The sequence below is a fragment of the Typopeltis vanoorti genome, chromosome 22 (genome assembly GCF_054136105.1).
Source record: "Typopeltis vanoorti isolate ZY-2024b chromosome 22, IOZ_Tvanoo_1.0, whole genome shotgun sequence".
Lineage (NCBI taxonomy): Eukaryota > Metazoa > Arthropoda > Arachnida > Uropygi > Thelyphonidae > Typopeltis > Typopeltis vanoorti.
Window position 1 is genome coordinate 90,467,792 of NC_143570.1, and position 14,267 is coordinate 90,482,058.

The window sequence follows — 14,267 nt, forward strand, 5'->3', positions numbered from 1 at the left end:
ACGATAGTGATCAGTGGGAGTTTTGGACCATTCTTCCTGAAATCATGTATTGTGGGGTGGATGTTCCTTGACCTCATTTGATGCTCCAGTTCATCCCACACATGTTCAGTAGGTTGGAGATCGTGGCTCTGTGGAGGCCCTTTAAGTGTGGTGACATTCATGTCCACAATCCATGTAGTTACAGCAGAAGCCTTATGATGCAGTGCATTGTCTTACTGAAAGAGACAATGGTCAGTTCCAGAGAAATGCCACAAAGTTGGAAGCATTGCATTGCATTGTCCAGAATATTCAGATACCTCTCAGAGTTAAATCTTGGTCGTGCCACAAACAGAAGTATGAGGTGACAAACCAGGAAAAACAGGACATCACACTGCCACCTCCAAATATCATAGTTGAGGTTATGCACTCTGGTACGAGACATTCACCAGGCATCTGCCATCTGCTCAGTAGAGGGTATAGCATGATGCACTTGTCCATCTGCTCAGTAGAGGGTATAGCATGATGCATTGCTCCATGGCAGTTTTCCAAGCTTCCTTGTCTCACTATACATGCATCTTTGCACCACTGAAGATGACACTGCATATTAGTTCTGATAATGTAGGGGTTGCATATTATGTGTGAGCCTTGGTTCTGAATGTTTATGTGAAGATTCATGTTCCAATCAGCCTGGTACTGCACATTCAATGTGTTGGCCAATAAATGTTTTTTTTTTTTTTTTTTTTTTTTTTTTACATATTATCCTTCGTAGCACCCTACAGTCATGTTCAATGAGTGTGGTGGATCATCCACTGTGGGTAGCACTTGCGGTTAACTTTCCACGCTTCCATATCTCAGTATGGTATCATTGATTGTTGACCTGAGATGGTTCAATTTGCCAATCAGGTAGACCTGCAACCTGACGTCCTATCACAACTCCTCTTTCAAACTCCATCAGTTCCCTTCTCACAGCCATTTTACTTGGACACGTTTGTACTGTCTTGGGAGTAACATATTCCTCCAATTTATAATGGCTACAAGCACATGACTTGTTACATGGCATGATGCACCTTGTCCATTGGGGTGTCCGTTGACTTCTTTCCAAGCAGTATGTATTGATACTGTTTTGGGATTAAAGCCTGGCGATATAAATATACTACTTTATTGCTCAAAGGATTAACGATACATAGGTTTTTATTTTGGTATTCTCTCCAATCTGTACAAAATTCTCACAAAAGTAATAACCGACAAGTTAACCCCTCTTCTCGACTCAAATCAACCAGTAGAACAAGCAGGATTCCGTAAAGGCTTTAACACAATTGATCATATTCATGCAGTAAAACAAATAATAGAAAAAGCAGAAGAAAACCAATTGCCTCTCTGTTTAGCCTTTATTGATTATGAAAAAGGATTTGATTCCATCAAAACCAATGCAATAATCAAAGCACTCCAGAAGCAGGGAGTTCCTGGAGAATATATGGACCTCCTCCTCCAGGAAACATACCACACTGCAACAATCCAACTTCACACAAGTAGCAATAAAATATCAATTGAAAAAGGTGTCCAACAAGGAGATTCTCTATCACCCAAAATCTTTACAGCAGTCCTTCAAGAAATATTCAGTAATATAAACTGGACAAACGTTAGTATAAAAATTAATAACAGAAACTTAACACACCTAAGATATGCATATGATATCATAATTTTTGCAAACACTCCAGAAGATCTATATCATGAAAGCAGAAAAGTCGGTCTAAAAATAAACAGAGAAAAAACTAAAATCATGTTTAATCATTTTGTAACACCAAAAAACATAATACCAGAAAACAGTTTCTTGGAAAGAGTCTCTTCATACACATAAGTCATCTCATTGATCTAAACTCTGGACTCCAAAAGGAAATAATTAGGAGAGTTCAACTTGCCTGGGGTGCATTCAGAAAATTGAAAAACATTTTTCAAAACAATGAATGATGTCCCACTCTGTGGGACATCATTCACTGTTTTGAAAATATACACTTACTTTAAAAAGTAAGACATTTAACCAGTGTATACTTCCAGTCATCACATATGGTTGTGAAACTTGGTCGCTAACAAAAGCACTGGCAAATAAACTAACAACAACTCAAAGAAAAATGGAGAGGTTGATGCTTGGCATCACATTAAAAGATAAGAAGCCATACTCATATTGCTGACATCATTCTTCACCACAAGCTACTAAAATGAAAATGGGCTGGACATCTATCCAGAAGAGAAGATGAGCGATGGACCACCATACTAACAAACTGGATTCCAAAAGAAGGGGAATAAGGATGTCCTAAAAGAAGGTAGAGTGATGAACTGTCAGATTTTGTTGGGAAAAATTGGTCAACCATTGCCAAGAACAGAGAAAGGTGGAAAGAACTGGAGAGGCTTTCGTCCAGCAGTGGACAGAAAATGGCTGAAAAGAAGAATGTTTTTATTATTATTAAACAAAAAAAAATTTTGGTATTTTTCACATTTATCAGTACATCACTGGATATGATTTTAGTATTTTATTTTAGCAGTACACCACTGGTATAATGGAAAAGTATATATTATTTCCCTTTCATATTGAAGATCTACCCATTATTGGTTTGCAGTCCACTATCAGATAATGACTAATATCTTGCTAAGGTCTGCTGTGCATGATTCACAAATCAATGTCATTATAACCTTTTATTGATTTTTAGTTTTACACACACACACACACACACACACACACACATATATATATATATATATATATATGACAGAATGATCATTGACTCAGTTAACATACATAGTTTTATGAAAAATATTGAATGACTAGAACCGAGATTTAATTAAAAAGGTTTTAATATAAACACACTACTAGTTTCGGCCTGTAACAGCCTTCTTCAGGTGACATTATAAAAGAAAAAACACTAAACATTGAGGGTTAAAAGACTATGAACATCATAGACAGTCTTTATACATAATTAGCATTAAAACGTTGTAGTTGTATTTGAAGCTGTTCTTTCATTTGTTGCATTGTTGGGAGAGTGCGTGCTTGCTGCATCACGTGAACGCCAGTACATGATTACAGCTGAATGACTATCCGGGAGGTTGTAGCTTAAGTTGTTATTTAGATGAACAGGATTGAAGATGATTTCTCTCGATTCCACAATTTTTCTCTCTATTTCATCACTGCAACGGAAGATGTTTGTAGATTTTTCCCAGCAGACTTTGTGACTTTGGTTATTATCATTAGGATTAGCCGAGAAGAGGATATGACTTGATAATGCACTTGCTCGCTGTCTCTTGTAAGTAACGTCTCTCATGTGTTCTTCCATACGCATTTCGACAGATTTGTCTGTCTGCCCGAAATAAGGAATATCGCAGTCACATAATATTTTATATACGCCAGGGTATTTGAGTTGATGATGACAAGGTTTTGGGTGGCTAATTAAGGAATGGATCTTTGGAAGTGGAGTGAACAAGGTTCTGATATTGTATTTTTTTAGAACTTTTGCTAATTTATGTGAAACAGTACTTATGTAAGGAATAGATATATTGCTTTTGAATCTATTTGTTTCTTCTGAGTGATGTCTGGGAGGATTAAGAAGGAATTTGTTAATGATTTTCTTGGAATATCCATTAACTTCGAAAGAAGTTTTCAGATGGTTTATTTCTGTAAGCAGTTCATTTGGATCATCAAGAAGAGAACGGGCTCTATGTCCCAAGGTGGAAATTATTCCAAGCTTATGAGGAGGGAAATGATGAGATTGACTGTGCAGATATCTGTTGGTATGTGTGGGTTTTCTATATATCGATATTTTTAGTTTACCAGCAGAAGAGCGAGTCAGTTTGACATCAAGAAAAGGCAAGGAATTATCCGTTTCAAGCTCAGCAGTAAACTTAATACTTTGATGTCGGCTATTGAGATGTTCGAGGAAAACCATAAGGGATTCATGTCCATGGCTCCAAACAATGAAGACATCATCCACATAACGTTTCCAAACTTTAGGTGTTAAAATAAAGGAAGAGATAGCCTTGGTTTCAAAATCTTCTAAGTAAATATTTGCAAGAACAGGAGATAAAGGATTACCCATAGCCAGTCCATGATTTTGTTTGTAAATATTATCTTGAAATTTGAAGTAACCGGACCTGATGCAATGTGTAAGCAAGGCTATCATTTTTTTGGATAACTTGTCCTTGAGTAATGTTAGGACTTCATCTGTTGGGACATTAGTGAACAAAGAAGTTATGTCCAAGCTAGCCATGATGTCATTTTCATCAACTGTAATATCCTTGATGTATGTAACAAATTCTGTAGTGTTCTTGATAAAGGAAGGTGATTTCCCTGAAAAACTTTTGAGGTATTTGGCAAGGTATTTTGAAAGATTGTATGTAGGAGAATCGATACCTTCTACAATTGGGCGTAATGGGGTGTTCTCTTTATGGATTTTAGGAACACCATATATGCGAGGAATTAACGGATGGAGAGAGCGAAGAGATAAACGGACGTTTCGGGATAATTCAGTTGTTGTTTTTAATAAGTTGTTTGTACGATTTTGAAGTTCACGAGTTGGATCTCTCTCAAGTATTGAGTAGGTATCATTATGTAGTAAATCAATCATTTTATTCTTGTAATCTTCGGAGTTCATGATGACTGTTGCATTTCCTTTATCTGCAGGGAGGATGATTATATCTCTGTTGTTTTTTAAACTTTTAATAGCTTTGCGTTCAGTTGAAGTAATGTTGTCTGCAGGTGGTTTTGCGTTATTGATAATAAAGATTGATTCAATACATAGAAGGTTTGCATCTTGTGGAGGGAGAAAAGAAGCAGCTCTTTCTATTTTTGTAAGTAGTGTTTCCTTTGGTATTAATTTTGGTGAAGGAATGAAGTTTAGACCTTTACTAAGGATGCTTTGTTCTACATCTGAAAGTATATAGGAGGATTTGTTGATTACGACTTTGTCAATATTGATGTGTGGTTTTGAGTTCCTATTATTTTGTAATCTCTTTAACGTTTCAAATTTTCTTATAAGATTTACTTTGTTATTATATTGTGTTCTGGCTGCTTGAGATTCACAGTATGTATTAAAGGTATGCCGACTTTCATTATCTAGAGATTCTTCCAGTATTTCAGCTATGGTTCTTTTTTTATTGAAAAGAAAAGCGAGAGTGCGTTTAGTATCCGATATTCTTTCAGACAGTAGGTCTAATTTAGCTTTATGATAGATTCTCTTCGCACGTTCAGTTGTTATGTTTTCTTTAAAGCATATAAATTTAGGAAAGATAGCATGGAATTTGCAACGTTTTAAGAAGACCAACCTGTTAATGTTTAGTCCAATCCTCTTTAGTGTCTTGTTGAAGTTTCTTTTATTATTGATAATAGTTCACTTGTTCACTCCACTTCCAAAGATCCGTTCCTTAATTAGCCACCCAAAACCTTGTCATCATCAACTCAAATACCCTGGCGTATATAAAATATTATGTGACTGCGATATTCCTTATTTCGGGCAGACAGACAAATCTGTCGAAATGCGTATGGAAGAACACATGAGAGACATTACTTACAAGAGACAGCGAGCAAGTGCATTATCAAGTCATATCCTCTTCTCGGCTAATCCTAATGATAATAACCAAAGTCACAAAGTCTGCTGGGAAAAATCTACAAACATCTTCCGTTGCAGTGACGAAATAGAGAGAAAAATTGTGGAATTGAGAGAAATCATCTTCAATCCTGTTCATCTAAATAACAACTTAAGCTACAACCTCCCGGATAGTCATTCAGCTGTAATCATGTACTGGCATTCACGTGATGCAGCAAGCACGCACTCTCCCAACAATGCAACAAATGAAAGAACAGCTTCAAATACAACTACAACGTTTTAATGCTAATTATGTATAAAGACTGTCTATGATGTTCATAGTCTTTTAACCCTCAATGTTTAGTGTTTTTTCTTTTATAATGTCACCTGAAGAAGGCTGTTACAGGCCGAAACTAGTAGTGTGTTTATATTAAAACCTTTTTAATTAAATCTCGGTTCTAGTCATTCAATATTTTTCATAAAACTATATATATACAGGGTGTTCGGGATAAATTTGACATATTTATAATTAATTATATTTTTCCCTAAGTTACATGTATTAACACACACTTCTCTTCATTTAAAAGTTTGGACCCTTCTTCATTCATATACAAGATGTCAGAAAGGATGGATAGCTGGAACCCACCTGAATCATGGAAGAGAATAACTTGTATCATGATGATTCGTGCCCGCCATCAAAATAAGGATATTACGACTGCTGCCCAATGCTCCCTGAATACAGTAAAAACAATCAGGCATGAACTAGAGACTTGCAATGGTGACTACGAGGATGTAGCAAGAAGAAAGATCCCTAGCAGACGATCTGATTGCGTTCGTACAGCAGAATTCCTCGCAAATCTGCAGGAACAGGTGTTGAAGAACCCTGGCATTGGAATTCGGGCTTTGTTCGTGGAGTTGCTAACTGTAGTCAAGCCCTGGATAACAAGGGTAGCCAATGGTAGGCCGTATGTATGGCAGCAGGATTCGGCCCCTTGCCACACCTCTGGGAAAAGTCAAAAATGGTTGTCTGAAAATTTCTACGACTTCACCAGTCCAAATGTTTGGCCTCCAAACTCCCCAGACCTTAACCCAATGAATTATTTTGTATGGGGCGCAGTTGAAAAAGACACCAATCGCGCTTCCAGTAATACAAAAGCCCAGTTAATGGATAAAATTAAAACAGTTTTTGCGGCCCTTCCCAGGGAGACTGTAGCATCAGCTTGTTCGAGGTTCCGAAGCAGAATTGAAGCTGTGATCGATGCTAATGGTGGTTATTTTGAGTAAATCTTGTTGATAGTATTGTAATTAACTCTGCCTGTAATGTTTTTTTGTCAATTCATTAAATTTAATAGATACAAAGAAGATTTTCTTTTTCCTTACGAAACTGTCAAATTTATCCCGAACACCCTGTATATATATATATATGTGTGTGTGTGTGTTTTATTTTATTATATTTTTCTTTGGTTGAAAAATTCCTCCTCCATCCTTTGTCAGTTACCTATCTTCTGAACTTGATCCTCTAAATTCTTAATAAAATGGAGACATTTCATTAAACATTCAGAACACTTAAAATTGAATTAAATAAAATTTAAGAGGAAAAATTGTTTATGAAAGATATGTTTTTTGCATGTTTTTCCTATATCATTTGGTAAATTTCTGGTGACAAGGATCAACATGAAAATTTAGATGAAATTGAGTTATGTGAATACATCCATAGGTTTGGATGATATATTAGCTAGTGTGTTAAGAAAAATGGCAGTGCTCCTGATAAGGCTGTGATTTGTCTCAGCACTGCCAGAGTCCCAAGAATGGAAAGAGGATAATATATTCCTGTTATGAAAAAGAGTCTCCAAGAAAGAGATAGTATCTCATGAGTGGTATTTATTGAAGTATTGGAAAAGTGGTTAAGGACAGAATTTAGGAATGGGTGGATGGTCATGTGATACACTTTGAAGCTGGGGGGGGAATGCCACATTTTGATTAAGGGTAGGTCTTATCTTTCTACAATAAAGTGAAAATCATGTTGGTTAGGGAAATGGCTAACTATGGTATTTCTTGACTTTGTAAAGGAGTTTGATAGGATACTGCATGTTTTAACTCTGTTACATAAGATACAGATGGACATGAAGCTGGTGACATGGAAAAGAGGATTGCTGACAGGACAGACAGACATCACAGAGCAGCATGTGACTGGGTTGAATCAAAGAGAAACCAGATTACCTGTGGTATACTCAGGCTTAGGACTTAGGTGCTACTGTTCAGTTTGTACATTAGTGATATTGGGAATGATCTATGAAGGAATATTCCGTTTGCTGATGATGCAAAACTGGGTAGGGCAATAGTTAACAATGGTGGTATAGAGATTCTCTTGGATGGTCTAAATAGACTGGCAGTTTAGGCAAAGGATCACACTTGTCAGTTCATTGTCTTAAAGTATGCAATTGTCTGCTTTGGGATGAAAAATCCATAAGCCTCTCTGTTACATAGCTGGAACTAGACTGCAAGAAATTGATGTGGCTTTGGGATATGTATGTATAGAGAGGGAGAGGTGTTGGTAGACGATAGTTGAAGTTCAGAGGTCATATTGCAGAATAGTTCAAAGGATTACTTATTGTCTTTGTCTTTACCTATCAGTGAAGAGTTCAATGACAAGTAGACAAGGAGGTTATTATTCCACTGTAAAGCTTTGATATGTCCACATCTGCAATATTGTGTACACAAATAGTTATAGCAGGTAAGCATAACAGAGAATAAAAACAAGTAATTTTCTGTCAAGTATAGTGTACTATGCACAGATTTGATTGCCTGAGCTACTTTGGGATCTAGATGTGGTAGAGAAGATGCAAGGGTAACTACCTAAAATAGTGATGAGTCTATGAACTGCACTCTGTGAGCATAGTTTTTTGGGTTACAAAGTTTGGTTGACAGATAGTAATGAGGGATTATAATAGAAACATGAATTTCTAAACAAAGTTTTATAGTGTATGAGTAGATGCTAAAAAAATTTCAGTGCTTAATGATCATCCCTCAAAGTTATATGAGAGAGTTATTAGCTGTTGAAAGTTTTTTCACTTGGTTATACTATAAATTAAAGATGCCAAGAAATTATATTCTTAGTTTCATCCTTTATCCAAGTGTAAGTAAACAAAGTTTGCACGTGAACTCACTTCACAACTGGGCTATTTGTATATAGAGGCTAATGACTTCACATCAATTGCCTCAGTATCCCATAATGGAATGCACATAATCCTTATGGACATATATTATGTTATGTATTATGGGAAGGGCCACTACCCAGGGCCTTTATTGAGGTCTCATCAGTGGGAGCCAGACCCAGAAATGATACCAGGGTTGAAGTAATGCAGAAGTCACTTGGATAAAGGATGAAACCAGAATATAATTTCTTGGCATCTTTAATTTAGAGTTATTAGCAAAGATGTGAAGGCTAGATGTTTTGTATGGAGAGTAGCAAATTTGTGGAATTCGTTGCTGGAAGCAATTGAGAATGCTTTGTTGTTTGCTGAAATGGTTTCAGGGCTATGATAGACATTTGGTGAATAGCGGTTAGTTTTGGTTTCTCTTGATAGTTTTGAGACAATATGATATTCACATGATAATGATCATATCATAATTAATTTCTTAAATAGTATTAATATTTTACTTATGTGGCATTTTATAATGTATCAAGAGATTTCTCCTATCTCTCTTTTTTTTTTCTTAAAGGATATCGCTGTTTTAAAGCAGTAATGTTTCTGACAGGATTCACATTTGGGTCAGTAGTTGTCTATCTTATTTGCCTAGAGGAAGATTTGCTACCAACTGCTGGTAATGCTGGTGTTGCTTTAGGAGCTGGTGTGCTGTTTGGCTTAATTACAATGTTAGTACAGTATGTTGGCCTCTTCATGACTGGTTTCCACATGGGACTGTTTACAGGTGTGGCCTTACTGATGATATTGCATGTGTGGTATATCCCTAGTACTGTTTGGATTACTGTAGCTATATTGATGGGCTGTGGACTTTTTGGGGCTGTCATCACATTATTTTGGCAAAAAGGTAAGTGAATTTAAATTTAATATTAGGTTGCTGTTGTATTTTAGAACAACTGATTTGAGTTTCTAAATTACAGATTTTTATCTTTATTTATTTTTTTTTAATTTGAAGAATTTTCACATTAATGTAATATACTGATTTTTTTTTTGTGTTTAGAACAACAAGTGGTTTCAGGTTTCTAATCGGAAAGGTACACTGCTAATGAAAATTAGCTAACACCTAATTTTTAGATAATCTGAATAAATTTCACAGCATGATAATGCAACCACTGAAATCAGCTAAATTGTTTTTTTAGTATAAATCATTTTTTGTATGCATTTTACAGAAGTGGTTTGATGATTTATGTAACGAAATAGAGTAGTCTGTTACCAAAGATTGAACAGATAAATGTTAAAATAGACCAATGTAAAAATGTGTGTACAGACACTTGATTTTGTATCTTCCACCACCACATCAGCTCAGCTGTAGTTAGTTTACAATCACTAAGGTTGCTGTAAAATATTTGCCCCGTAGAAGAAGGCTTTTTCCTTGAATTCAGGTTCATGCTTAGGGAAGAAATTTTTCAAAACTTAGAAAAATATAATAACACTTGATTGCATTGATTTAAACTTGTATGTTGCTAAAAAAACAAGCAAACAAGAGTAATGCATCTAAAATAGGTTACAATACATAAAAGGTTACTAAATTTTATGTATCAGAACTTCATGTATTGTTGGAATATTTGTTAAACAGACAAAGATGATCTCACAGTGTTACCTTCAGCTGACAAGTGCAAGTACCATGCAATTGAAACAAACAAAGAAAAAAAAAATATAACATGCAGAAAAAGCAAAGCTTCCAAAAAATTTCCAGATACACTTTACAAATATACATGGTCTCACTTTCCAACTCCAGTGATGTTTTCATTTCTGTCTCTATTCAGCTAAACCATACTTTATAACATAATCACTACGCAAAACAGAAAATCAGTTTTCAGCTTCTTCACCAAAGAAGAAGTGAAGAAGAAAAGGAAAGCTTGAAGTTCATAAGAGCATTCCCAGTTTTTATGGATGTAACCCTTTTGAGATGTACAGCATTTTGGTGTGCTACCAAATATCCTCTAGCTCAGTCTCCAATGATGATATGATGCCCTTTGGTTGGTAAGACACAGGCTTGAATTCCATCTAGTATGCAAAGAATCTTTATAATAGCTTTTCATCTGAAGTTGAGTTAGTAGTCTCATATAGAGGTGACAAGGTTTTCCTCTTGTAAACTTCAGTTTTTCATCCTGCAAAATAGACAGATCAACAAGAACGAACACATGCAGGTTAACAGACATGATACACCAGCTTCATAGTTTTAATTGCTGTAATTCCAAAATAACCTCGAAAATGCGGCTAATTAGTATTTTGTTTCTCACTGATTGTGTGAAAGGCTAAACCTGACTTATGTACTCTTTTTCTGTATATTATCTTTTTCTGTATATGTTCACTTTTGTGGATTTTTCTGGAGTGATCCATTGTTCCCATAATAAATTCTGCAAGCAAAGCATACATTAGAAATTTCTGGCTGAAAATTTTATGCTAATAAAATGAGGTATCACAAGTAGTATATTTAATGGAAAAATTAAAGGCCTAGATGATATTGGTGACTATTAATCTCATCTCATCTTCCTTTTACCTTGTGGTATTGAGGGTTTATTAATCATCGGACCTCAAACCGTTCACAGGATAAGGTGGTCAGCCCTATGCCCATGTATATCCTATGTCCGTAGTGTTGAGTTCTCAAGGCCGGTTTGCCTGCTTTGCAGGATGAAAAACTCCAGGATAAACTGGTGAAAAAACCTTACTGTCTACGCCCAAGACCAGCTTACTTGGCTATGACTGAGGAAGATCCTTCAACTCCTCATGTTACCTACGGGAATTGAACCTAGGACACTCCTTCCCCAGGCATATGGTTGTGAAGTGCACAGCCACTAGGCTAACCGCACTGACGAGTTTTATTATTTTTATGATTATTTCGCCTGCTTTCGTTTAGGCGTGCCCCTTTTTTCGTGTCATTGGCATTCTACTCAAAAATTCTTAGGGCATTACTGATGTATAATAGAGACAAATGTATGCAGAATAATAGAGGAAGAAATTTCAGACATACCTTGCGTGGATGTTGTTGGCTGTCTTCTTTCCGTGATGTGCATACTTCTGCTGTTAGGCTGTTAAAGGAAGGGGGGTTGAGGCAATGTGGGAGAATTAATTTGAAAACACCCGGTTTTTTTTATATAATATGTATATATAATATTATTATTAAGGGTGAGCAGAGTGCAATTTTTGGAGGGAGGAAAGAAATAGGAAAAGGGGGCTGAAAATAGAAATTGTTTTTTTAAAGAAGGGAGGGCTTATCTGAAAAGGCATCAGGGGAGGGGGTTAACGTGGTGCGAGCCGTTTTGACCGTTCGTCATCTTAGGAACACATTGGGAGAAGTGGATCCTGTCATGTTGGCTTGGTGTTTCTACCTTTGATGTGCTTGTGTTATTGCCTAATGGTCGGGGTCATGACCTAATTTTTATGTTATGGAGCTTCCAACACTCGGAGATTATGTAGGGTTGGTGGACGTTGATTGAGTTTTTGTCATATTTTATGGCTATCATTTCCGATATTGTAAGCATTGTTTCATTGTCTTGTCTGTCTATTATTATGGCCTTGTCGATTTGCAGGGTGTATTTCTGTTCAAGGGCATGAGTTGCTATTTCTGTTTTCCCTGTACTTTGTATTCTATTTTTCTTTTTGTTTGTGCATTTTTTAGTATTTAAATGTTCTGGAATAGGGATGTTACAGTTACGGACATGTTCTTGTAGTCTTGCCCATAAAGACATAATGGTAGAGCCAGCGTAGGTGACATCGCAGTCTTTTTGGCAAGGAAATTTGTAGACTTTATGGCGAAATAGCCATAAAAATAATAGTTTTTAAGAGGAATAACATGGGAATTTTCCCAGAAATAATACCTATAATTAATAATAGTGTTTCACAGTATGAACACTACCAGAGAAACAGAATATCAGCACATAGTTAAACATAATATATGTTTTACTTACGAGGGTGGTCTGAAAGGTTTTCAGCCTTGACCATACCGTAGATGGTAACACTATCAGCAAGATGTTTTTTTTTTTTTTTAAGTTCGTACATCTGTCATAAGCATCCATGTGAAATTGCAAGTCATTCTATCAAGTAGTTTGTTTTATACAGCTGTCTGAAGCAAAAGTGGTGTCTGTAATCCTTGAAATGGATAAAATTGAGTATTGTGTGGTTATAAAATTTTTTGTAAAAGAAGGTTTAACGCCAAAAGAAATTCATTCAAAGTTCATAAAAGTTTATGGGCTCTCTTCTCCTTCGTTTTTGACAATTAAGAAATGGGTTGCTGAATTTAAATGTGGCCGTACTAGCCTTGAAGATGATCCATGAGAAAGATGTCCAAAAAGTGCAAAACACCAGAAATCATTGATCAAGTGCACGATATTATTATTATTGTTATTATTCTGGGCAACTCCAAGGAGTCGACAGACTCATCGAGGGAGGCACTAACATCATGTCAAGAACAACTATTCGACATTCACACAGTATCTATCATACCTTGCCTTGAACTCATTCACGGTCGTAGCACCCACAACAGACTCTGACAGCTTATTCCACTCATTTACCACTCTCCAAGTAAAGAACCTAGCTCTAACACCCTTGTCAACCACGCTCTTGCCCAGCTTCCATGCATGGCCCCTAGTCCTCCCACCACCAGTCCTATTTTCAAAAATATCTTCTGGATTAATCTTCTAGAAACCCTTCAGTAATTTGAATGTCTCAATCATATCACCCCTCTTCCGTCTAGCGACCAATTACTGTAACCCACAAATCTTATAGAAACCTGCTATCATCTTGGTCACTCGTCTCTGGATCATCTCCACTTCCTCCCCATCACGAAGAAACCCTGGTGCCCATAACTGGGCACAGTAGTCCAGATGGGGTCTTATCAAGGCTCGATACAGAGGAACAACAACTTGTTTGTCTCTACATGTTAAAGTATTTTTCAGAAGCCAAGTGATTTGATGAGCTGATTTAGCCACTTTTGCAATGTGTCCCCTAAACTTCAATTCCCTATCCACCAACACTCCCAAATCCTTGGCCTCATCAATCTCCTGGAGTACGGTTCCACCAATGTGATATACTGCTGCTATTCTTTTCACCCCAAAGTGCATAACCTTACACTTTGCCACATTAAATTGACATCCATTTTTCCTATCCCAGTCCTCCAAACTATCCAAATCATCCTGCAAAATTTTGACATCCTGTGCACTCACAATTGCTCTACCCAACTTTGCATCATCAGCAAACAAGTGAACACTTCCTCTCAGATCCTTACCTATATCATTGATGAACAAATTGAAAAGCAGTGGTCCAAGAACAGAGCCCTGTGGCACACCACTAGCCACAAGCCGTCTTTTAGACTCCACTCCTGAATAAACCACTCTCTGGTATCTCTCCATCAATCACCCTCCTATCCATCTCACCAACCCTATATCTATCCCCATCTGCTCCAGTTTACTGATTAGGGTTCCATGTGGTATCCTGTCAAAGGCCTTGGCAAGGTCCAGTAGAATCACTGTAAACCCATTACCCTTATCCAGTTCAGCCATCACTGTGTTAT

At 36.6% G+C, this 14,267-nt stretch overlaps 1 protein-coding gene across 6 annotated transcripts in view; it reads left to right on the plus strand.

Annotated features, from left to right (window-relative positions):
• Positions 1-14,267, plus strand: part of LOC150094561 (transmembrane protein 198-like) — a 261,654-nt gene that overhangs the window by 144,122 nt on the left and 103,265 nt on the right. For all 6 annotated transcript variants that reach the window (XM_090411785.1, XM_090411783.1, XM_090411787.1 and 3 more), the window contains one exon: positions 9,273-9,602. In XM_090411785.1, the coding sequence (XP_090267911.1) occupies positions 9,273-9,602 (330 nt within the window). The remainder of the gene's footprint in view (positions 1-9,272; positions 9,603-14,267) is intronic.